This window comes from Colletotrichum paranaense (assembly GCF_030867605.1).
Source record: "Colletotrichum paranaense strain IMI 384185 chromosome Unknown Scaffold_2.1, whole genome shotgun sequence".
Classification (NCBI taxonomy): Eukaryota; Fungi; Ascomycota; class Sordariomycetes; order Glomerellales; family Glomerellaceae; genus Colletotrichum; species Colletotrichum paranaense.
The window spans coordinates 4,099,759-4,120,828 of NW_026848960.1; the positions used below are offsets into that span (position 1 = coordinate 4,099,759).

The 21,070-nt window shown below is 50.0% G+C and overlaps 10 protein-coding genes across 10 annotated transcripts; 5 read left to right on the forward strand and 5 right to left on the reverse strand.

Annotated features, from left to right (window-relative positions):
- Positions 1–320: 320 nt before the first annotated feature.
- On the forward strand, positions 321–2,678 carry CPAR01_03276 (glycosyl hydrolase family 81; the record flags this gene model as incomplete). Its single annotated transcript, XM_060487563.1, has 1 exon — positions 321–2,678. One exon carries the CDS (start codon positions 321–323, stop codon positions 2,676–2,678), a length of 2,358 nt encoding a protein of 785 aa, XP_060354891.1.
- Positions 2,679–2,734: 56 nt separating this feature from the next.
- On the reverse strand, positions 2,735–4,374 carry CPAR01_03277 (uncharacterized protein; the record flags this gene model as incomplete). The annotated part of the gene is made up of 4 exons (XM_060487564.1): positions 2,735–2,799; positions 2,867–3,149; positions 3,219–4,126; positions 4,350–4,374. The coding sequence occupies 4 exons, from the start codon at positions 4,372–4,374 to the stop codon at positions 2,735–2,737; spliced, it is 1,281 nt and encodes a 426-aa protein (XP_060354892.1).
- Positions 4,375–4,874: 500 nt separating this feature from the next.
- Positions 4,875–5,723, forward strand: CPAR01_03278 (uncharacterized protein; the record flags this gene model as incomplete). The annotated part of the gene is made up of 1 exon (XM_060487565.1): positions 4,875–5,723. One exon carries the CDS (start codon positions 4,875–4,877, stop codon positions 5,721–5,723), a length of 849 nt encoding a protein of 282 aa, XP_060354893.1.
- Positions 5,724–5,906: 183 nt separating this feature from the next.
- CPAR01_03279 (uncharacterized protein) lies at positions 5,907–6,155 on the reverse strand (the record flags this gene model as incomplete). The annotated part of the gene is made up of 1 exon (XM_060487566.1): positions 5,907–6,155. One exon carries the CDS (start codon positions 6,153–6,155, stop codon positions 5,907–5,909), a length of 249 nt encoding a protein of 82 aa, XP_060354894.1.
- A 293-nt stretch (positions 6,156–6,448) lies between these two features.
- Positions 6,449–7,368, reverse strand: CPAR01_03280 (uncharacterized protein; the record flags this gene model as incomplete). The annotated part of the gene is made up of 2 exons (XM_060487567.1): positions 6,449–7,116; positions 7,161–7,368. The coding sequence occupies 2 exons, from the start codon at positions 7,366–7,368 to the stop codon at positions 6,449–6,451; spliced, it is 876 nt and encodes a 291-aa protein (XP_060354895.1).
- Positions 7,369–8,649: 1,281 nt separating this feature from the next.
- Positions 8,650–9,976, forward strand: CPAR01_03281 (uncharacterized protein; the record flags this gene model as incomplete). Its single annotated transcript, XM_060487568.1, has 3 exons — positions 8,650–8,850; positions 8,910–9,124; positions 9,181–9,976. The coding sequence occupies 3 exons, from the start codon at positions 8,650–8,652 to the stop codon at positions 9,974–9,976; spliced, it is 1,212 nt and encodes a 403-aa protein (XP_060354896.1).
- A 569-nt stretch (positions 9,977–10,545) lies between these two features.
- Positions 10,546–12,172, reverse strand: CPAR01_03282 (UMTA methyltransferase; the record flags this gene model as incomplete). The annotated part of the gene is made up of 8 exons (XM_060487569.1): positions 10,546–10,603; positions 10,670–11,089; positions 11,184–11,321; positions 11,383–11,458; positions 11,525–11,677; positions 11,733–11,818; positions 11,877–11,908; positions 11,978–12,172. 8 exons carry the CDS (start codon positions 12,170–12,172, stop codon positions 10,546–10,548), a joined length of 1,158 nt encoding a protein of 385 aa, XP_060354897.1.
- A 3,585-nt stretch (positions 12,173–15,757) lies between these two features.
- On the forward strand, positions 15,758–17,167 carry CPAR01_03283 (uncharacterized protein; the record flags this gene model as incomplete). The annotated part of the gene is made up of 6 exons (XM_060487570.1): positions 15,758–15,913; positions 15,991–16,027; positions 16,086–16,177; positions 16,246–16,619; positions 16,672–16,754; positions 16,809–17,167. 6 exons carry the CDS (start codon positions 15,758–15,760, stop codon positions 17,165–17,167), a joined length of 1,101 nt encoding a protein of 366 aa, XP_060354898.1.
- Positions 17,168–18,379: 1,212 nt separating this feature from the next.
- On the forward strand, positions 18,380–19,945 carry CPAR01_03284 (FAD binding domain-containing protein; the record flags this gene model as incomplete). The annotated part of the gene is made up of 3 exons (XM_060487571.1): positions 18,380–18,589; positions 18,669–19,753; positions 19,816–19,945. The coding sequence occupies 3 exons, from the start codon at positions 18,380–18,382 to the stop codon at positions 19,943–19,945; spliced, it is 1,425 nt and encodes a 474-aa protein (XP_060354899.1).
- A 544-nt stretch (positions 19,946–20,489) lies between these two features.
- Positions 20,490–20,969, reverse strand: CPAR01_03285 (uncharacterized protein; the record flags this gene model as incomplete). Its single annotated transcript, XM_060487572.1, has 1 exon — positions 20,490–20,969. The coding sequence occupies one exon, from the start codon at positions 20,967–20,969 to the stop codon at positions 20,490–20,492; it is 480 nt and encodes a 159-aa protein (XP_060354900.1).
- Between the last annotated feature and the right edge of the window lie 101 nt (positions 20,970–21,070).

The following is a 21,070-nucleotide window of genomic DNA, read 5'->3' on the forward strand; positions in this document are numbered from 1 at the left end:
GTCGTCTGAAGTTATACGAAGCATTTCGATCTGAGTGGATGAGAGGACTCAGACAAGACATGGATATGAACTCAGATTTGAGTTCACCGGGGTCCGAGATTGGTGCCGCATAAAGCTGTTGATGGCGATAAACTCAAAACCCCCTGATGGCCCCTCAACGGGCAATACCCATCGGCTCCCGCCCCCCAAAGCAGGTATTAGAGATGAGGATGGCCTTTGGTCATGTCGATTGAAGGTCTTCACTGATTGTTGTCTTCATTTTCCGTGTAGCCTCGTTAGAGGATCTTCCAAGTCACTCGTTATTGTCACTCTTTTCAACCATGTTCAGCAAAACCATTGTGGCAGTCATCCTGCTGTTCGGAGGCGTTCAATCCCACCGGCACCATGGATTCCACAGCCACAGCGAAATGCGACGCTCGTTCATCCATAACGCAAGGGCAGATGGAGAAGCAGCGAGAGGAGGATCAGACAACGTTTTCGTGAAAATTTCTCACGACCGACCAATTCTAGTTCCGTCGAGAGCAGATCACCCACAGAAACCTGTCGGAGTCGATAACAACGACAACCCCATCCAAACCAACAAGTTCTACGCCAACTTCTTTGCCAACAACCAAGACAACGCGACATGGACTCACCCTTACTCCGTCTGGTGGTCTAACGATACCGTCAAACAGGGCCACGGCTTGTCTATCTCCCATACGGATCGGCGCAACTTTATCTACGGGCCTGGCGAGCCCGTCCAGTCTTTCGAGGATCCATTCTTTGACCAATCTATTGCGCTTTCGGCGCGGGAGCTGCAGAATAGAACGGTTTTGACTACGGACACATTGACAGCATTCTCCGCCAATGTCAACCTTGCGACAAGAAAAGGCGCCAAACCGATTGTCTCATTTCCCGTAGTTCAGGGCATGGCTTTCGTCACAGGTGTTTACAACGACGCCACCGTTCTCATTCAGTCTCAAAAGCACTTTTCAAACATCACCGACCTTCGTCTGAGTTCCAATGGTCTTGGAGCCACAGTGTATGGGTGGGATGCGCGGTTAGGCGATGGATCAAGCTGGTTGATTTACATCAACCCAACTTCCATGTCTGAGAGACCAACTCTTCGGATGACTGGTAAAGGAACCATTTTGGGACCAAAGCAGTTCACGGGAACTGTTCAAGTCGCCAAGAATCCAGCAGGTAAAGCCGGTATCGACATCTTTAGCAAGGCTGCTGGAGCGTATCCAGTTAGCGCCACGCTGTCGGGCTCTGTCTCTGGCAAGACTGGAACTTACACCTTGGCGTGGGAAAAGAAGGGGATAAAGGAACGGTCACTTCTCATGTTTGCTCTGCCGCATCATGTCAAGTCATTTGACCAAAAGACAGCCAGGGGTCTGACGAACATCACCTTGGCGAGTACGACCAAGGGAATTGCCACGGCTACGCTTGCGGACGAGTTCACCATGGTGGAGCCCGAGCTCCCGACGGATATGGGTTTCGACCCTTGGTCGCCTCGTCTTGGATCAGTGGGGTCCGCGGGCTCAGCGGCAATCGTTTCCGAAGACGCCAAAGCCGCAATCATTAATGCAGCAAAGATCGAGCTTGCTCGGGACATTACAACCCTGACCAACTTGACGTCCAAGTATTACGCCGGAATCGCCTTTTCGGTTTACGCCAGGGCGATTTATGCTGTCAACAACATTGCCGGAGATACTTCATTCACAGCCAGCTCACTCACCAAGCTTGAGGCTGCGTTTGATCGGTATGTCAATAACCAGGAGCCGAACCCCCTATTCTACGATGACGTGTGGAAAGGCCTGGTCTCTTCTGGGTCGTACGGCAACAACGACTCTTCGATTGACTTTGGTAACACGTATTACAACGATCACAACTTCCACTACGGCTACTATGTGTATGCTGCTGCAATCATTGCCCACTTCAACCCCTCTTGGTTGACAAAGAATGACGGCCTCAACAAGATTTGGGTCAACAATTTGATTCGTGACTGGTCCAACCCATCTACCGAAGACCCTTTCTTTCCCTTCTCACGAAACTTCGACTGGTTTCATGGCCATAGCTGGGCCAGAGGTGTGCTCGAAGCACCGGATGGCAAGGATCAGGAGTCCTCAGCGGAGGATGCTTTCTCGACGTACGCGATCAAGATGTGGGGCAAGGTGATCGGAGACGCCAAAATTGAGGGCCGAGGCAATCTCCAGCTGGCCGTGACGGCACGCAGTCTACAGTCGTACTTCCTCTTGGCGAGCGACAACGATGTGCAACCGCCCAACTTTATCGGAAACCGCGCCACTGGAATTCTCTGGGACAGGAAGATCAACCACACGACGTACTTTGGCGACGAAATTGCCTTTATTCAGGGCATTCACATGCTGCCAATTGTGCCGAGCAGTGCGTATGTACGAAAAGCATCCTTTGTGAGAGAGGAATGGGATCAGTATTTTGCCGGCAATAAGTCGGGATCTCTCACTAGCGGCGGCTTTGCAGGCCATGTGTACGCCAACCTCGCGATTGCGGACAAGGCTGGTGCGGTTGAAAGTTATGAGTTCATGAGGAAGCAGACTCCTGACAGCCGCTACCTGAGCGGAGTGAGTTTGACGTGGAACCTCGCTTACACGGCGGCGCTGGGAGGCAGTTTGGGATCGAACTCCACGCTGAACTCAACAAGTCGGGCGGTCTGAAGTGAATGACCAGCTATTTGTCTTGAGGTGAAAGTTTGAGTGAGCTAGATTTGTGTTTACGAGGCCATGTCTACGTCCTTGTACATAGGAAAGGCTTCGCGGAGTTGAGATGCGATTTGAACTGAGAAAGTCAGTCACATGTTCATGTAACAATGAAGTAGAGAAGATAGCAAGAGCTTGAAACCTACGGGCAATTTTCCACCTTCTTGAAATTCGTTCCGAAAGCATCTGAATCACCTCTCGTAACAGAGTCTCGGTGTCACGATCGTAATGTTTTCCTAGTAGAATTGCTGCTAAGCCGACCTTCTTGTATAGAATGACTGCAGTAAGAGGCATCCTGTCGAGTTTGAGAATGTCCGCAGTCTTTTCCGTACGCATCAGATCATGAGCAATAGTAAGGGCCATTTCAAGTGCTGCGATGGACGATTCCTTGACAAATAGAGGAAGTTTTTGATCATTACACGCCAGCCTCTTTTCGTGAAGTTCTATCAGTGCCCTTTTCTTTATTAGCTGCGGCTCCTTGACTTTCTAAAGAATTACTTGCAAGAGATACACAGTGACCACTGTGTACTGGTGCTCAAGCCGCCTCCAGCTTATGGTCAGGGTTTCTCGGATTTTCCTTTGTATCAGCATGTCGAGCTTCCACGATTCGTGGTCAAGTAGTGTCTCAAGCTCGACGGACGGATCTCTGGTGCGCTGCATGACACTCTGTAGCGCATAGAGCGCCTGGATTTCGCTGGCGAAGACCCCGTAGGTCTGAACATCGTCTGCAGAAAATACAAGCGGCTGAAACGGGCCACTGATATCGAGGTCTTGACTCCATGCGTCATCCTCTCTGGGAAGCATCGCGCCGAGTCGAGCATCGCGGACAAGTGGTGCTCGTTCAGAGTTCCCAGTAGAATAAGTGTCAAGCCTATCGAGAAAGAATATAGCCCACCATACACGCATCTTCTCCTCATTGAACACCGTAGCAGGATTCAAAGATTGGTATAGGCCGGTTACATGGCCAAGACTGGCACATATCGCCAACGTGGCATACGCATCAGACACGAAGCCTCGACCCTGCTCGTATATGGCGAGTAGCAGGCCTGACTGGATGGTTTGCAAGTGGCCCCTCCAATATTTCTGTAACAGTATGAATGCCAACTTGCAATTGTCATACAGCGACGGTAAGAGAGGTTCGTTGTATGGCGCCAAAGCAGAGGGTATCACCGGGGTGATCAGCAAAATGTGTAAGATAAGACTAGCGAGCTCGGCAGATGGCGTGCTCTGTAATGACGCTGCTTGTCTTCTCAAGCCGAGTGGGTGAATGATTGGAATCCATTCGTGGATCGATCTCAAGTATCCATCAACTACCATCTCTATTCCAAGGTCGAGGAGTTCTAGCGTGGCGAACAAGTGTGTTGTTAGCAAGTCGTCATAATCTTGCCGTGTTGCTAACTTTGGTCCTAGAATAGAAGAAGAAATCGGATGTGTCTCCTTGTAATAAGAGCCGTAGTGACATATACTATTGTGACTATGTGGTATCAGTGGTTTGAACGCCTTGTAAGAAAGACATGCTAAACACTTACTCTAAGCACCGGCTACAAGCCGGTAGTAGCCGATCGCAACCCTTCTTCTTTGTCGAGCACAAATGACAGGCGTTCGAGGATAAATTACTTGTCGACATACTCGCCTTGGTACAGGATCGAGTCATCTTGACAAGCAACAGATTGGAATGAGTTCGAGAGAAGTTTCGGAGGAGCATGCAGAGCACTCCATAGCACGGGTTGTTCCTGGAGAGTCAGCTTGCTGACAAACTATTTCTAGTACTATGCTAAACTAGTCCGCCGCTAGTCCGCCGCTGACCCGCCACTTGCAGGGCTAAGACCGTGCCAACCCGCCGGAGTAGTGTCGGACAAGTGGTGTGCCAGGACCTAGCAATGCTACGATGCTCTTAAGGGGTTACAACATTGATCTCAAGACCAATTGACTGTCAGAATCACCTCTCGTGATGAATGCTAGGAGTCGCTGCTAACTGAACATTGGTCACAATGATTCATGCCGATGGGGTTTCTGAAGACTCTGGGGCCGGTGTCATAAATAGCCCAACTTCTTCCCACTCTTACCGACGTATTTCAGGCTGTACATCAACTTCATTAACTACATTGTCTGATACATTAATGCAATCTTGTAGCAGATCTCCATTCTACTAGAATGACACTTCCACAGAAGATTCGCGGCCCTTCCCTTTTCATCAGCCATGGAGCAGGCCCCCTCCCCCTTATCCACCCAGGCTTGGAGGATTTCCGGCAGCAAGTCGCCAAATTGGGTAGTAGGCTCAATGGAGTCAAAGGAATTATCCTACTTTCAGCGCATTGGGAAACCGATGAGCCCGAGATCACGGCTCTTGCAGACCCTGGTCTCTACTTCGACTATGGAACTGTGGCCGCAGCCCAAGCCCTTGTTCCACCTGAGGCCTACGAGACCAGGTACCCCATCCTTGGAAACACAACATTAGCCGCGGAAATCAACCAACGCCTCCTGGATTGCGGCTTCAGACCGGTGCTCGACTATAAGAGAGGCTTGGATCACGGTGTCTTTGTCCCGCTCAAGATCATGCGGCCCAAGGCAGACATACCTGTCGTCCAGGTATCTGTTCTCACTGGAAAGGACGAGGAGGAGGCCACAGACAAGAACCTGCGTCTAGGTCGCGCCTTGGAGTACTTCAGAGACTTCGGATACGCCATAATGGGGAGCGGCGGGTCGTACCACGACTTCATGACCATGAAAGACGTTCTCCAAGGTTCTGGCAAAATTCCCTCGGGGGCTGAGGAGTTTGAAAGCTACCTCGAATCTACGGCGGCAATTTCTGGTGCAAAAACTCGCGAGGAGGCTCTTAGGCGCTGGCGGGACACCCCGTCAAGCTATGTGGCTCACGTGAAAGCCGAGGCTGAGCATTTTTGGCCGTTTCTTGTTGCAGCTGGCAGTGGCGGGGACGTTTCTGGGCAGCGAATCCTCAAACTTCTTTTCCAGGGCTTACCAATGAGCTTCTACGAGTGGTGAGCAGTGACGATTGGTTAAGGGGAGGGGGGATTTTCACCGGGTGACAAATTAGGTCTGGGTGTTGATGGACTATGGCTGTGACGGCTGGATGCTATATGGATTGATACGTAGCCGAATAGTTTGCTTCGACATGGACTACGTACAATAAGAAAGTTATTGGAATATTCTCGCACTATGGAGCTGCTACCTAAAAGGAAGATTGCCCTGCCGGCACGCGGTGGAAGGATTGCAGGGCCGTCTGTGGATGTTAGGGAACCCCAACAGTTGGTCTCGTGGTCCATCCACCGCATGGCTGGCCCAGAGCCTAAACCAGGCGTGCATGCTCCTCCCCGGAGCAAACGTATTCACCCCTGCTAAGAGCCTGAAAGGCCACAAGCTATAGTGTCGGGCCCACAAAGGCTTTCTCGCGGCACTTCCATGATAGGTGTGCATAATGAAAAGAATGGCCTGGCATGTTAGTAAAGGAGAGCGTCGGCAGGGGGCTTTGGCAAGAGAGGCCAAGGCACATTACGGCTAACTTGGCGTATTCGCATCTCCAGGTTCATTCTAACGTCACTCCATCTAGTGGTATCATTAAACATAAATAACTGTTGCACTAAACGGATGTCTTGAGTGTTGGTGGGTCTCTGTCCATGTGCCATGCGCCGTCGCTTTAAACCGCAAGCCCCCAGAACAAAAGAATTAAATAATACTCGCGCAGTCCTTGCCCTCGATTAAGAATCCCATCAACCAATCTCGACAGGCTTTGAACTGATGTAAAAGCCGTTTGACCTTGCCGGCGACTGAGGCGCCTCTACCACCGCTGGTGCTAATCTTGCAGAGTCGCGATTATATGCAGGAGGCTGTGATAACGCCATCTCCTGTAAATTATCAAGAGCCTTTTGATGTCGCTTGAGATATCTGCACCATGTAACGGCGCAGACCACGCAAGTGATACCGATGACGCCAACGCCGACTCCGATACCAGCCTGCGCTCCGACGGGTAGACCACCACCGCCACCACCACCACCAGAAGACTCAGCGCTCTGGCTGGCAGTGGAAGTCGGTGTGCCAGCAGACGCGGTCTGTCCATCGCTGACAATCGTTTGTTGGATCGAGGTTTCTGCTGAAGATGCAAATGAAAGGGCTTGAGTGCTTGTTGGGAGCTCGGAGGTTGAAATGAAAACTGCAGTTGTGGATGTTAACAACGGTAGGGTTACTTTGGGAATCTCGGGCTCGTCGGTGATGTTGAAGTATGCCGAGGACATTTGTTGGAAGTCGAAGTTTCCCTGATTAGACGAATCGCCTTCGAATAGCCATAGAAAGAAGACATTCGACGAACCCAAGTCAAACTTGTTCGTCGCGACTGTCCATGTAAGCTCTTTGACGGGCCCTGAGCCATCCTCTAAAGTCCCTGTTAGCGAGACCAGCAAGACTCATTCCCTCTGTTTGACTTACGAATGGAAAACAAGATGTCTCCGACGCTTGCGGAGTCGCCAACTAGAGATTGTTGCCAAAGTGCTATTGTGTAGTTTTTGAACTTTGTGTTGTAGGAGATTTTCTTTGTTTCTCCGATCCTCCACGTTTCTCTCTTCTGAACGGGGCTGAAGAACTGTGCAAAGAGGCAAGGAAATAAGAAAAATGACAGTATGACTGCAAAGAACATCTTGAAAGACTGTTTGTTGTTGCGGAATGGTCAAGTCGAAGTGGCGTTGACTCGACCACGAGCGTGATATCGCTTCCTTAATATCAGACTTAGATCGAAGGCTGGCTGTTGACAGCGAATGCTGCGCCCGACCTGGCGCTGTGGTTCGGAGGCCCACTGGCGTGTTCCAAACCCTTGTCAAGATTCCAACACTTATCTGCTGGACTCTTAACTTCCAACAGCCTGCCTGCTACTCTGTCCCTACTTCACTGTCAAAATCTTGAAGTAGTCTGGGTCACTTTCTCAAGGGCCTGCTTCAGGCTGGCTCGGCTGGGTACGGTAGCCCGCCACTGATTGCTCTCCATTTTTGCCGCCTAGGCTGCATGCATGGACCCCTTGTCTGTTTTTCTACGCCGTGAAGTCTTGACCTGCGTTGGTGTAGATCATCAGGAAGACTTGACACATGACTACTTGAAAACCTCCATATCAAGAGACTCTAGGAACGCGGTCTATAGAATACGAAGACCGAAGTCCTAGGAAAAGGCTTTTGCACCCTCAATCAGCAAGACCACGGTGATATTCCGTATTATCCCCTTGACAGTGATGTTTGCTCTCGGCCGAGACAGGGTCTACCCCTGACCCTGCGATGTGGCTTTTTTGGCCAGTCGTGCCAGTCAAGGGCGTCGAGAAAAGGGCCAATCATAGCGTGTGAATTATTGCCGCCCAATTTCTTACCGCCCGCCTTCTTGCCGCCGTCATTGAGGGCTCAGCGCGGACTTGCGGAACAAAAGACGAACCAACCGCCTCGTATGACCAAGGTGCTGTGATGCGTGGTGCATTTGAAGTCCCAACCAACGCCAAGCCCTTTCTGAAAAGCAAATCAGCTTCAAGCGTTCTCCGGACTGCTCCCCTTTCTCCCATCCCAATATCTGCTACTTTGGGTCCGGATGTGCGATGAACGCCTGGAACAAAGTTGTCTGCGTGCAGGGCTGGGAGCATAGCCCGTAAAATTGAAGGAAGATCTTCTGCCCTCTCTGAATCTAATCAGTCAGTAAGCAACCAGGTGCATGCTGGTCTTTCCTTTGGGGGTTGGCTGAAAATTGCATTGTGCCCCCTCCCGCCCATCCCGCCGCCTGCCGATGTTTTTAATTAGACAACCCACCATGCAGTCGAATACGGTTTGGCTTGCCAGCTGATTGTCCTCTTTCTTTCATAAGACTTGTCCCCCGTCAGTCTCACTCCGCTTGTTGGCTGTTTTCAAGACTCTCCTTTGCAAATTTCTGGCGTTCTCCTCCTTTCCTAATGCACAAAACGAGTAGGATGGCTTTTCTACCTATCAGGCCAACCTCCAAGAGGGATCTGTGCATCATCGCAGCAGTCTTTGTCACTGTTGTGTTATTCCTGCATAACCCATTTCCAGACCATATCCCACGGCCGGGTGGCACAGCTTCAAAAGTCTCGTCAACTGGTTTGATGAGCGCGATCCAAAACAGCACATTAGGCGTGAGTCCTCTCCCAGCGCTGGTTGGGAGTAACACAATCTCACGATGCTGTGCCTGTAGTTTGAAAAGATTTTCGTCGTCGGCCTTCCAAGCCGGACAGATCGCAGAGATGGCATGATTCTGCAAGCTGCGCTGAGTGAGATTGAAATCAATTTTGTGGATGGTGTGCCTGGCAACACCGTAGTCGACAAGGCGATACCAAAAATGAGCGAGCACGATCGCTTGCATGATGGCGCCATAGGCTGTTGGCGTGGCCACATGACTGCGCTCGAGGAGTGAGTCGAGTCCTTGCTAACCATACAATACTCAGTCCACTGACCTTATTCCTAAGAATCGTCCGTCATAACCTATCTTCAGCTCTTATTCTCGAAGACGATGTCGACTGGGACATCAGAATCAGAAAGCAGTTGCACGACTTTGCTCTCTCAGCTCAAACCCTGACTCAGCCCCTTCCCGATGGACCTGCAACTTATGCGGACCCAACATACCCGAGGCCGGTCGAGAACTCGCCAGAGGTGGTTCCGGATATTCCTTTTGATTATCTTCCAGCTACTGTGGCACCAAAAACATCACCGTACGGAGACGACTGGGACCTGCTCTGGATCGGCCACTGCGGAATGCACTTCCCATTCCGAGACAATAAGAGTATACCTAAAGCTCGCATCATCCGCTCCAATGACGTAACTGTCGCTCCCAAGAAGAACCTATGGACGTTCAACATCCCATTCACTTTGAAAGAGACGTATCCGGAGCATACGCGGGCATATCACCATGCTCAAGAGGGCGTTTGCACACTAGGATATGCGATTAGCCAAAGGGGAGCGAGGAAGCTCCTGCATGAGGTGGCTTTGAAGGATGTCAGCGATGCGTACGATATTCTCTTGAGGTTCTTTTGCGAGGGCGCCAAGGGCCGAAAACCACACAACTGCTTGACGACACAGCCAGCGCTATTCCACCATCACCGACCGGCCGGCCCCAACAGTGCGATGAGCGACATTGGGAACCACGGTGATGGCTTTAGAGAGGTCAGCATGACCGACATGGTGAGATGGAGTGTGCGATTGAATGCTGATGCGCTTCTCGAAGGGAGGACGGATTTTGTTGACCAATATCCTGACGATAAATGAACTAAACTTAGATAGACCAAGGCTACACACTTGTCACTCTTTTTTTTATATATTTTATAGCAATCTTAGATATCTTACGTTCTATTCTTTTCAAAGTCAATTACATTTCCAGTACCAACTTATTCGCAACAGTTCTGCGGGAAACGTCTCAACTCAAGTTGGCAGTCTCACTGTTTCAGAGTAGCAGAGCTTTCCATTCATTTGTGAACTCGAAGGTAATTAGTCTGTTGAGATAGGCGCTGTCATCTAAGTCCATGATTGGCTATTCACTCTAAGTGGTGTAGACAAGATTTCCTTCGGGACGTGATAAATGACACCGTGATATCATCATCAGTAAAGAATTTGTGATGAAGCCATTTGGAGAAAGCATGCTAGCCAGATACATTTACGGACGGAAGCGATGAGGCCATGCCACACAATCTCAAGCTCCAAATCTTGGCAAGAAGAAAGTTCATAAGCTACGCGATAGTTTTACCTAACACCTAGATGCGTGTCAAATGGCATCCTCAAACATCTGTCGTCGGTCCGCTGTTAGTGCCCTAACCTGAAATGCGAGAAGCATGATCTACCTAAGGCGTTGTAGACGAAGGCGCCTCGTTGAGAGGCTTCTGTCCGTAAACAACATGGCTTTTAACCCGTCAGTAACAGCTCGAACTTTAGTCCTTGGATGCTCCAGCCAGAGTAATTACTCACAGGTCATAGATGCCGTGGTATGCGCCTTCCTTCATTTCCTTCCGAACTTGCGCGGTCTCAACCAGCACCTCTTCCTTGGTTCGGCCGAGGACGCCACAAAAGACTCTCAAAGTAAATCCCTCGAGACCTTCGAGCATTTGAGCCAAGTTGAGCATACCCAAGTCCTTATAATGTGGCTCCTTAGGCCAGGGGCCGAGGGGTGCTTTGAAACGCTGGTGGAAAATGTTTTCAAAGCCAGTGTCCTTCACCCAGCCTTCCAGTCTCGGACCAGGCGAGGGTTCCCGCCCGATGCTCCTCATGGTCTTCAAGAAAGTCTGGTTCCAGGGCCAAGTGGCATGCTTTTCAGTGTAAGTGCCATCGTCTGAGTAAATCTCCGGGTCCATCTCGTGGAACTCGGCCCAACCTCCCGGGTTCAAGTGACTTTCGATCTTTGTTAGTTCAGTCCACATGTGACGATTGCAGGGAAGAGACCCTTTCCCGCAAGTGATTGGATCTGCTTGAAGCATCGACTTACTCGTAGATGTTCTTGACCAACTTGGGCCAGTCCGCTATAGACGCAGCCATAAATCGGCAAAATATAAAGTCGTACTTTGTTTGATGGACCCACGGGCTTTCGACGTCGTCAATTTCGAATCTGACATTGACAGGAACCCTGAGACAGTATCAGCGATAAAGTGGTCATAGTCAGCTCGGACAGTTAGTCAGGGGCTTACCAAGACGGCTGGATAGCGCTGAGATCCACTCCAATAACCTCAGCATTCTCAAAGATATCGCCAATTTCAACAGCCCCTGCAAAAAGGTTTGTCAGTTTTGCGAAAGAGCGCCGAGAAACAAGAGATAGAACCCGGGCCTTACAGATACCAGTACCAGTGCCGACATCAAGAATTTGTTGAATCTTTTCTTTCTCGAGCGGAGCAAGGAATAGCCTATTCTTGATTGCTTTGACCATCATGGCATGTGTCATGTCAAGTCTTTCCATTTCTACCTCATCGTTCGGCATTATATATGCTACATTGGTTAGCTCATATATGGTTTCCCAAATATTAAAATTTGGCAAACATACAGCCGGGTCTGAAGGCATGATATCGTCGGCCATATTCCATAGGATAATCAATGACACTTGAAGATAGAGACGCAGTGTAATTAGAGCTGTGCGCGCGGAGAGAGTTAGTCATGCTATCTCTGAAGTGATCGTGTTCGAACCCACATCCGCTCATCAATAGTTGATGCATTGTCAGTCTAAAATATTGTTAGCAGAAGTCTACTGCGGAGACCGGAAGCTTGTGGTGACAGCTATGATCGACTTACAGTCTCTCCTTCATCTGCCTCAACTATCACATCGTTGGCAACTTGTTGAGTATCAACTGGCGAACTGGTGGGCGGACTGGCTTGGCTTTCCGCTGGAGGCGACATTGCTTGTGCAGGTGGCGTCGTTGCGGCTGGTGCAGCTGTTGCTGCTGGCGCCCCCGGGGCTCGACTCTGGTTGTCCGTCTCCTCAGCCATTGTAGGCGCAGACGCTACGATTTTGTAAGATTTTGGAAACCGAGCTCACAAGGCGGCCGATTTGCAGTCGACAAGAATTAGACGACACGGATGGATAGAGTTCCCCTTAGGTGTTTCGGGGGGCCGGGCGATTGTCCAGCCTTTTTGTAATTACCCCTCCATTGTTCGTCGTCCTCTCTTTTGGTTTAGCGAACTTGGCATGTTTGCTGCAGACATCTCTGTTCCTTCTCGTTGGTGCTGTGCCTCCGAGATGCATTAAAATGGAGAAATTCTGCAGCTTGAGATCTTCAGATTGGTCGCAATTCAAGCTCGCAGAAAGCTGTTTCGTGTCCTGTCAGGGTCCGCATCATTGTTGATAGGCGATCAGGCCAATTAGGTATAAGCGCTTAGTTTTCGCCGGATATCCGGCCAAATGTGAATACCTAACCGGAATAGCTATGCAGCAACTGCATGGGGAATCAACTGTTCATATGGCTTTTCAAAATTGCGATTGGCCAAAAGATCCATCAGATCTTTTCAAATTTACGGGATCCGAATCGTTCTGACTAAGGCTGCAAGAAAGGCACACGAGTTAAAAGAAAGAAGTTATGCTTAAATAGACCTTCTTGACAAGCCAGGTAGGGGCAACACAGCGGCAGTTCGCACTTTCTGGAGCAAAAGCATCCATGTAACTCGACGTTGGCCTGATTCGAACAGACGCTCCCGAAGGAACAAGATTTCTAGTCTTGCGCATTAGACCACTCTGCCACAACGCCGTGATCCACTGAATGTGGAGTTGAGTTGTGTTCCTCAGATGCGGATCATGATCGGTTTTCGGCTAGCAACAACAGCTTGATTATCATCCTACACTGTGCGCCGAGGCCTTCACAAACATCGTAGGCGCATCGGTTGCTTGTAATTGAATCTGAACATCATGGAGTTTGAGGGTAAGCACCTAGGTGACTAAGTAGATTGTCCAAGACGAGATGTCCTTGAGGAGTTACCCATAATCTTCAGGCAACAAACTGGTACCGTTCCGACGAGCCGTTCCAACTTCCAAGCATCCTCGACCCACTTTCAGTGCCCCAAAGCCCCCACTAGAAAACATCTCGATGCCTTCTAGTATATACACAGATTGGCTGGTACAGAGGTAACTAGCTCCCAAGAGTCCAACTTATTGGTCGTGAGTGCATTGAATGCCAAGGTATCGTCACGGATGGTAATCTTGGAACTTGCAAGCCGAAAAAATGGCCCATCTTCGTCCGTCGGATCACTATCACTTGCAGGAGCAGGCAAATTCATCTCTCAAAAACTGAGACCCTTCTCATGCTACTTGAAAATGGCTATATGATAGTGGTTGATATCCATAAATTCCACGGGTTTCTATTTCAACATAAGTATGTAAGATCTCATGGCACTCGCGGCAAAAGTGACGCCAGCGCCACCAGCTCCCATGCTCGTCCAAATACATGCGAGGGGGCGATATCAGGTGGCACTGTAGCAAGCCTTTCCTACCCTTGTATGATCAAGGTAGCATCCACCAGCGAAGTTATCGCGAATCTTGATTGACAAATCTAACTCCGGCTCCCGGCCCCTCAACTCGCAGTATGTGCACCGAATCCTCATGGTTACGCGGAAATGGCTCATTGGGGACTTGCGCTGGGTGTTACTTTTCTCTGAGCTCGCCCGCAAATGGAACCTGTAAGCTGATGTTGCCCTAAACATCAATATGGCGCTAGATAAGACACGATGGGCATGTCATCGGTTGTCCTTCGTTTCCGATTGATTGATGGACTACCTTATGCTGAAGTATCGTGCACGAAGTGACTGGTTTCTTCAGACTGTCCAAGAACTCGGGCTGAATTTCTGGAATACTGTGAAGATACTAATCCTCAGGGGCACCACGTAAGTTGAACCTAACTCGCAGAGGTAATTTGAGATTGTGCCCGGGTCAACTCGCCCCCGATCGGATGGGTTTTACTCACCGCTGCTGATGCAAGATCCAAGCCAGCATGCGAAATACCCATGCACTAATCTCCGAAGTGATGACTTGCACCGACCAAGTGAAAATACAGCAACAGCTGGATAGCTGAGCCAGTATCAGGAAGATAGAGAAGATCGCACCTAGGAAGCCCTTCGTATCAGGGTTTGCTCCTCATTATCTCTGTTGGCAGCTATGCTTCCCTGACTTGAATCAGGCCTGTCATGGACGAAGCAGCTTTCCAAATTTTCAAAGAACGACAAATGTGGGAGGAGGGCAATACCACATGCCGGGATCGCGCTTATCGGCATCATACATCGGCGCGGTAATCGTTCAAAATTGAGAGAGCTACGGGAGTGACCACCTGAGCTCTGTTGCGATCCAAGCAAGGAGTGCTTGCAGTGTCAGTTCGTCTGGCTTCTTTCCACACATCATCTGTGCAATAACAACGCAAGCCAGCCGATAAAGTTTCATAAGTTCTTCCCTTACGACGCACCAATACATGGTCCCCCAAAAGCTTTCGAGTTATTCCGTGGGGGTAATGCAGGCTGCAGCTGTGCAGGTATCAAGGTGCGTGCGCCATGCCAGGGGTAAAAAGGGGGATCATTACGAGATACATACTGCGTACCTCTGCTCACACAACGACGCTATTACCAGAGATGTTTTACCAAATGGTATAAACCGCAAGAACCCGCGGATCGCGGAAAGAATTTTCTTTGGTACTGGTGCCTTCAATTGTTAGTTGAAAATGCTTGCCTGTTTCTGTGACCAAACCATTACGAACGTCCAACCCTATAGCCATGGTTCCGGAACCAATGTCATTTTGACTATCGATCATCCCAAGTTGCAAGAGTCTAAATCACTGAGACTCATCTCGTTCGGCGGCAAACGGAAAATCATAGGCAAATGTTCTGCTCGTAGCTCTGCCCACTTCAGGAACCGGAACCCGAAGGGAGGGTAATTAGAGTTCACGGTATTTCAACCCCCGGTACCCCGGGGGTGAATCACGGTTTTCTGTCACTCGCCGTGCCTCTAAACAAGGGAACGAGTGGGGCTTCAAGAGTTCGCATTGCAACGTCACGGCCTTTGACCACGCTCACCGGGGTAATTGGGGACAAGGAACCTGACTCGGGTCGTCCGAAACACAGGGCATGATAACCAGTTCTTGCTGTGATCAAGGACGCGCTCCCGCCTGAGAGAACCTTGAGTTTTATCAGTGACAGATAACTTCCTACCCCCTGCGGCACTGCCCTGAGTGCTTGAATGCTATCCTGTTTTATCATGGTAGTGCTACTACCATTGCAACGCGGTAAGTGCCACATGCTACGCCAGCACTCGATGGAAGGGAAAAGGTTGTCTCTCGCGGGAAGGCGACTGTGACAATCTGCACTTTCTTCACTGCACCTCCGCTATCATCATGAACAGGATGACCCCTCAGATCTTTGTGATACATATCTCTCAGCATCTCCAGTGACATTCCCGCATTTGGACTGTCTGCTGTGCAGATTGAGTACGCTCCTTGCTTGCAGCCTCGACTTTTCCCGACCATCTTGCGGCGGCGGCGATCGAAATTCGGCAGAATTTTGTGTTTTTAACATCGCGCAAACATTCTCAAGTCGCCCAACATGGTGACGATGAACCATGACTACACCAAGGGTCAGATGATCGGCCTGGCGATTGGGTTTATGGCCATTCCTACAGTGTTCTATGGACTTCGCGTCTGGGCGAAGCTACTCGTCAAAAGATTTGCATGGGACGACTACCTAACCGGAGCAGCGCTCGTAAGTCTACAGATGGAGCTTGGAGCCATTGGTTAGGCAAATGATATCAAATGCTGACCGGTGTCTCCTTTGGACAGCTGGTATCAATCACCTGCTGTACTCTGCAACTAGCCAGTATGTTTGAAATTTCCATGATCACTTAGCAAGAAGAAGGAACTGACGCGAAGGCAAGCTGCAATTCACGGTCATTTGGGACAACATCAGCCCACGTTCCCCGACGGCTCTCCAATTATGGATGATCCAGGGCTGATTTTCTTCGAAGAGGTGAGTTTGTCTCTCCAGCTCGCCGGCGTCGCATCTGTCACATAGCTAACAAGCTTTTCGCACATCAGACAAAGTTTGCACTTAATATGATTTCAATCCTGGGCTTAGGGTTCGTCAAATCATCTATTCTCGTGTTGTATTACACCCTCTTCCCAAGCCAAAGGTTTCGCTACGTCGTCTTTGGGGTACTAGCCTTTGTGATCGGATGGACGGTCAGCTTCTTCTTCTCCCATCTCTTTACTTGTTTCCCCATCACGGTGTTCATCGAGCCCTACTATGGCAACTCTTGTGTTCAGACGGTACCGATGTTCCTCGCGCTTCTATTCACCGACGTCATTGCCGACTTTGTCATCCTCGTACTACCTGTCGCGATGGTTCTCAAAGTCCAGATGCCCCTCAAGAAGAAACTTGCAGTCATCGCAATGCTAGGACTTGGCGCTGCGTAAGTTTTCCGATGTCGTTGGGAAGGGAAAAGGTTGCTGACAAAAGTGTAGCGTCTGTGCCGTGAGTGTCACGAGAGTGGTAGCTACTTTTGCTATCGCCGAAGAATATGTCAAGCATCCTAACGATGTCATCTGTAAGTCACACTTGGACTGATCAACTCCAGCTCCTTCTCTGACGATGACATAAGATTACACCGCCCCCGTTTTCTTCTGGACCAACATTGAACTGTCGCTGGCCATTGTTTGCGCTTGTCTCCCAACACTCCGGCCAATCTGGGTGCATTTCTTCCCCAAGCCCATTACGACAGGAAACGATTCTTACGAGTACGGATCATCACGACGTATTGGTGGGAAGAACAGTATGAGAACACCGAGAACGCCATATGAAGAGCTCGATGAATTAGAAATGATTCGAAACGACGACAAGACGCGCTCAGGCTCTCCAGAAGGACGAGAGATTCTGAGAGAGACGACGATTCATCAGACGATTGAGCCTTCTGACAGCTCGAGTACTGCCAACTTAAGGACCAATGGTGTTGGATTATGAGCAGGAGGACTAATTTGAGGAAGAGATATGTATGAGCGTTGATTTTGTGACAGTCGTTCATAGTTCTAATGAGATCGATTCTTGATTGTTTCCTTGATGATACCTCATTTGTACTTTTGCCGACCGCTATCGAAACTCCAAACCTGAGCTAGACTGTGGCACTTGTCTTTTCTTCTCAATTCTTGACCTAATCAATGGTATCCGAACCAATTTGCAAACGGCGATTTTCCCTATCAAATGTCACACAACCACAATTCTCAAATTTGATCGTCTGTTGCGGGACTTCGTTAATCAATAAGCCGCGTGGCTTCGAGAATCATACGTAACCCTAGCAAATTGCTAAGATTGCGCTTCGGAGAGCAGCGGCGCCGCGCTGCCGAGGACTTACGGACCTGACCAAAGCACAATTCTTGGTGTGCTTTAGATGTCCAAATAACCTCTCCATCCACAACCTCCACAGTACGGGTCAGCGGGGGCAAAGAGGGGATGATTTTCTCGCCAAGGGGGTTTTTCTCTTTCGACAATCGGTGCAGCGGACCCGTTTGATATCGTATGTCCCGCAAGACAAGGTCGAACCCAGCAACAAGCTCCACCTGCAATGCCAGGGTAACCGGACACCACCATGTCGCGGTTGGAATTCCGTAATCTTTTGCCAAGGATGGGAACGCCAACGTCGTTTTTCTGCAATGGAATTCCAGCGCCCTTGTCGTATGATGGTAATATTTCGCCCAGAAGTCCGCTCGTTAGTGGCCGCAAGCTCCGAGATGCGACGGTCACATTGGGGATGGATTGACTGATGGAGGGCCTGGAGAGGATTTGCCCCTCTCTCTCTCCTCTTCCCCCCTTTGATGGTGGCACGGTGTAGACCCTGACCAAGATGGAGAACCTCATGTCCGTTTGATCCCTACCAAGACTATGCGACCTGGCAGCGTCCAACACCAACGCAGCTGCATACCATGGTTACCGGGAGAATTCGTCGGCATATGCCTCTTCTATAACGATCCAGGATTTGACGCGTGGATCCAAGGGGGTCATGTGGCTGGGAGTCCCATTGCATCCTACATTATACATGTAGACGCAGACATGAACTCGCGCACGTTCGCAGACCCTTAAAGAATCTTGTCCTGCTCTGCGGTTGTCCATGCACGAGCTTCTTGGCTATCACAGCTTCTCGCCGACGATCACCTGCCACTGCTACCCCCGGACGACACCATGCGGTCCCTAATTGTCGGTCTGCAACTCATCTCAATGGTAGCATCCGCTGCCATTAGCATCAACGCCCGTTCCGTAGCCGAGGATTTGCAAAACCTTGTCTCGACTTCCTCCGTGGCCGTCGAAGTTCGAGAACGTTGGAGTGACTTCGATGTACCTTTGCCATCAGTCATTGTCAATGCGACATCCGAGAAGGATTTGAGTGCTGTGGTAGGTTCACCGATGTTCTCGGCCAAATCGGATCACTCACTACTGTGCACATTTATGCTAATGTTTATCTACCATACAGGTCAAGTACTGTTCGATAAATAATATCGCTTTCCTCCCCCAGAATGGCGGCAATGGTTGGGCGACCAAACAGTTCAACCTGGGCAGCAATGGCGTCCTGATCAATCTCGCCGGCTTCAACCAGGTTAATATCAGTACCGACAAGAAAACAGCTACGATTGGTGGAGGAGCGCTCATTGGCGATGTTGTTGCTGCTGCTGACGCTGCAGGTGTCTTGGTCCAAACAGGCAATTGCAATTGCGTCGGCGCTCTTGGGGCAGCCCTGGGCGGTGGATATGGCAACATCATGGGGGAACACGGCTTTGCCGTTGACAACATCTTGTCTATGCGCGTAATCACTGCCACCGGAGAGGCTCTGACAGTTTCAAGCTCATCTAACCCAGATCTTTACTGGGCTCTGAGGGGCGCAGCACCCAACTTCGGCATCGTCACTTCTGCGACAGTAAATGCGTGGGCGACAGCAAGTCGTACATCTTGGATCATGTCTCTGACCTTTGACTCCTCAAAGATCGCCGATGTGGCTCAGACTATCCAAGATCTTCCGTTGCTTCCGGAACAAGTCGTCTACCTGGTGCTGACAAATTCCGGCGACTCTTCGAATTCGCCAATGGTTCTTGTCACTGGCTTCCTACGCCAGGGAACCGAAGAAGCTGGCCGCACCGCCTTTGCGCCTCTGTACAACCTCGGACCCCTGACCAACTCCAGCGTGGTTACTCCTTACCAACAATGGAACGCGGCCAACGACAACTTCTGCGCCCGCGGAGGACGCAAACCGGCATACAGCACGACCATCAACAACATGAAGTCGGAAACATGGCCTGAGATCTGGACTCTATACACCGACTTCCAAAAACAGACAGGCGCACAGAATTCAGCTGTGTTGATCGAGAGATACAACCTGACTACGGCAAAGTCAGTTCCTTCTGGGTCCGCAGCTATGCAAGATGAGCTCCGCCAAGAAGCGTTCGCACAGGCGATTGTCATCCCGTGGTATGAGGACGCTACCCTCGATACTCAAGCTCTGGAATTTGGGGCCAAAGTCCGAGATATCTGGAGCTTCTCTTCGAGTGCCACCGTGAACCCGACGTAGGTTAAACATTCAATCAGTATTTCTCTACTGTCATTGCGGTCATTAACGAATATTTCAGATACATTAACTTTGCTCACGGGGATGAGGAGCTGCAAGCTATCTACGGCTCAAGCTTGGATAGACTCAAGACCTTAAAGAAGAAGTTTGATCCTTCAGGGGCGTTTGGTCAGTGGTTCAGGATTGCGTAAGCATTACTCGGTGACTGTATTTTGAAGTATTGGAACATGCAGAGAAGCAGCGGATTTACTCTATCGTGCACACTGGATGATTCACAAGAGATTCAGAGAAGGCACGACAGGCATGGTCCCAGCCGTCTACTCAATTCTGGATTTTAACTATTGTCAATTCCTACCGATATGCGTTAGATACATGTACCAATCAAATATCACAGAGTAAAAGTGCCTTCATCATCTTCAACTACCTTTCGTCTTGTTGTTTATTCTCTTTCGATGATGCAGAGGTACCTAACATGACCAAAGTCGATCATTCATCTCGAAACAGCTTCAAGTATCATCTGAAAAGTGACTCATCTTGGGAAGAGTGTTGTGTGTCTAAATTATATGGATGTATGCGCTCTCATGCCTTCATTAATAAATTGCAAGAACCTCTTCGAGGACGCCACGAGCCAAATTGAATCCTAGATTTATCAAAGTCCGTACCCATGCAATAATGCTAATGTGTCGTTCCAAAGTCATTCCAAAAAGGCCGTTTTTCATTGGACACCAATCCATATTAGGCGGAGCAGGCAAATGAGTACGAAACACCACTGAAGTGATCGCTGCAACCTCCGTATGTAGACTGGCCATTCAGCGACACGGGAACGCAAGTCTCCACCGTCTTGTTCGTCTTCGTGTCGACGACGGCGGTGACCTCGGGGTTGGCGTACAAGGGAATGTTGTCGTCCACACATGCCAGCTCCAAGTTGTAGTATGTGGTGTTTGTTACAGCGTCAGTGACGTTGAAAGGGTTGCGGCAGATGGGCTTGAAGACGTATGTGTTATAAGCGCGGATCGTGGTCCAGGTCGCGGTGCCCTTTACGGCGCCGCGGGTGTCGCAGACCTCAGTGACCTCTTGCGTCGTTGTGGGAGTGAAGGGGGACCACGCGACGAAGAGATTCCCGTGGGGGTAGCTGAGGTAACCCAAGTTGATGGGAGGGAGGGCAGCTGAAGCCGTGGCGACGAAAGAGGCGCCGAGAATGGTAGAGAGCTGCATTTTCAGAGATTTTGGTGGGAAAAGTTAGGTATTACTAGTCGGATCAAACAGTTCAAATTCGATGGTAGCTGATTCTGGCAAAAACGAGAGTGGCCTGGCTC